We start from the raw sequence: 2,824 nt of genomic DNA on the forward strand, positions 1-2,824 counted from the left end.
TACACACACCAAACCACGTACAACTTTACACAAAATATATGACTCCTCACCAGTACCTTTCCACACAGTTGGGCATAAATAAGTGACCTCTGACCCTGAAAAATGGCTGTGATTGGTGGAGAGAGGACAGTGGCAGACACTCCCTCTGGTAAATCCCATGTGACAGAGATGTCTTTGACAACAGGCTGTAGTGCAAACTTCAGTGACTGCATCACCTGATGGTTAGGAAACAGTGAACACAATACAAATGTTTATTTTGATCAATAGCGATATATTATTGAATTTTAATCATAAGTTTGTTCTATTTTACTTTTGCCTGCATCCTGTCACTTCCTGTGATGAACTGAGCGTGACCTCTGCCCTCCTGAGCCAACCCATTGATGAGAGCAGAGCTGGCTCCTTCTCCAATCCCAAAAGAGAAACACCTACAAACAACACACTGGTGTTAAACACACAACACACAAGCACAGGACACATGCTGGGAGTCTGTGTTTTAGTGGTTTCACCTGTGAGAAGCTGCATTCTTCCTAACTAGATCCAGAACTTCCTTTGTGTTCCCCACCTCTCCATCAGTGAAGACAAACAGCTGAAAGAGACAAACAGAAGTTAAACAGAGAAGTTGAGCTGAAAAACCTGTTATTGTAAAACAAGTTTACAACTTGTAATACAAGATTTAAAAAAAATAGAAGGAACAGACATTTAAAAACTTGGACAGAAACAAGGTGAGTGGCATTTCCTGATGTGTAGGAATGGCCAAAGCATTACTGAAGGATTAAATGATTAGGAAGAGCTTTAAACGTACATTATCTATTACCACATACCAGAATCAAAGAAAAAAACAAAAAAATCAAAATGTTTAGTCAGCAGACACAAACCCTGTGTGAGATTATGGTCTTAATTGTCACAAATTTTTTTAAATAGGAAAATGTATAAACACTTTTGCATCTTTCAGCTGAAAATCATGAACTTGTTATTTCTACATGTGGAGTTATGAATGAGAGGAAAACACAAATGAACAGGAATTACCTGTCTAGGCTGGTTGGAGATGAAGGGCTGACTGTAAATGTGTTTGAGAGGCTGAAGAATCTCTGTTCCTCCCAGATCAGCCTGCATCCCCTCAGCTTTCTTCAGAGCCTCCTCCATGCTCTTCTCACTGTATTCCATGCTCTTCCTGAAATCAGAAACACACAGATCAAATAGAAAGCAGATCACATAAAAAACACCAACAGAAGTACACATTAACATTGACATTGATAAGAGTTTAATATTTTAAAGTAAACCACTGACGGAAAAACTTGATCAAATCTGGATCCAAAACCATAGATGTTGAAGTAGCAGCCCATTGGTAAACTCTTCAACAGGAGCAGCAGAGTATCCTGAAAAATGAAAGCAGCTGATGAAGATCAAGATCTCACACAGATGTGAATGTTTTCATGACTGAATTAACTCTTGTTGAATACCCTTGCACTGCTGATGCGAGTTTCTTGCTGGTTCCTGTTATTGATTGGACAACCCATGCTTCCAGATCGATCCAACAAGAACACAAACTCTCCACATGAGGCGCGTGAGGACATCACAGACTCTGGGAATTCTGGGTAAAGACTCAGCATCACCACAGGGTCACCCATCAGAGTGCCTGAAACACAAGAGGAACCAGAAAACACACATTTACATTTGATTTTGTAAAAAGATTGACATTTGTTGATTGTAGAGTACCAGGCTCAGCAGAGTCCTGTCCTGCCTCCACCACAGCAGAGGGCTGGTGAGCATCTTTGTAATAAATCAGCAGCTCTACATCTCTGTCAAACTTGTGTCCTGCAGCCAGCTTAACCTGCACATCAACAACATAAAGATGAAGAAAGCTTTTCATCTTCTTTTCAGCAAGAACTACTTCTCACGGCTGGTTACTTACAGCAGCCTCTGTGTGATCAGAGTTCAGGAACTGAAGAGGCTCCAGAGAACAGCTGGACTCTACTTTGGAAACTGGACGAGGAGAGGACACTCGTGCAGAAAAGGACAGACTGTAGGGAACCTCAGAGGCTGGAACTGAGTTCACCGGGAGTCCAGGAGCTTCACTACCTGAAAACAACACCAGAAACAACCAGGAATCACTAAAAATAACAATAATGAGTCTTTGAGGAAAACTAGACATAAAGAACAAATGTGTGTTTATCATTTTTATACACTTTAAATCATGAAAAAAAACTATTTATAATAATGACAGTCTTTAGTATCAGGGGAAGGCAAGATTTCCAGTCGTTTGAGTATTATAATGAGGTCAACTGTATCAGCACTGAGATCCAGTAAAACTAGCACTGACATATTTCCACTGTCTGTATTCAAACGTATGTCATTAGTCACTTTGGTCAGAGCCGTTTCAGTGCTGTGGTTCTGTCTGAAGCCGGACTGGAAGACATCATAGCAGTTGTTTTTTATTAGGAATTCATTTAGCTGATGGAAAACAGCTTTTTCAATGATCTTACTTATAAATGACAGGTTTGATATCGGTCTGTAGTTGTTCATTTGAGTTTTGTCTAGACTGTCCTTTTTTAGGAGAGGTTTGATTACAGCTGTTTTCAGTGGTTCTGGGAAAACACCAGATGTTAATGACAAGTTGACAATCTGGAGCAGGACCGGCTCCAGGATCTTTGAAACTTTGTTCAAAAAGCTTGTTGGTAGAATATCCAGACAGCAGGAGGAGGAGTTCAGTTGACATAGAATGTCCTGCAGATCTTTGCTGTTTATGGGTTGAAACTGAGCCAAACAGTTTATAATGGTTTCTAGTGGGTATGTTTCATATCCTGAACTTTTAGTTAATAAAACA

At 40.1% G+C, this 2,824-nt stretch overlaps 1 protein-coding gene across 1 annotated transcript in view; it reads right to left on the minus strand.

The window, feature by feature from the left end:
- LOC112149033 (von Willebrand factor A domain-containing protein 5A) overlaps positions 1-2,824 on the minus strand; it is a gene marked incomplete at its 5' end in the record, with an annotated part of 40,673 nt that overhangs the window by 35,502 nt on the left and 2,347 nt on the right. The window contains 1 exon segment of the mRNA XM_036214769.1: positions 1,913-2,079. Within this exon segment, the coding sequence (XP_036070662.1) occupies positions 1,913-2,079 (167 nt within the window).

This window comes from Oryzias melastigma, linkage group LG13 (assembly GCF_002922805.2).
Source record: "Oryzias melastigma strain HK-1 linkage group LG13, ASM292280v2, whole genome shotgun sequence".
Classification (NCBI taxonomy): Eukaryota; Metazoa; Chordata; class Actinopteri; order Beloniformes; family Adrianichthyidae; genus Oryzias; species Oryzias melastigma.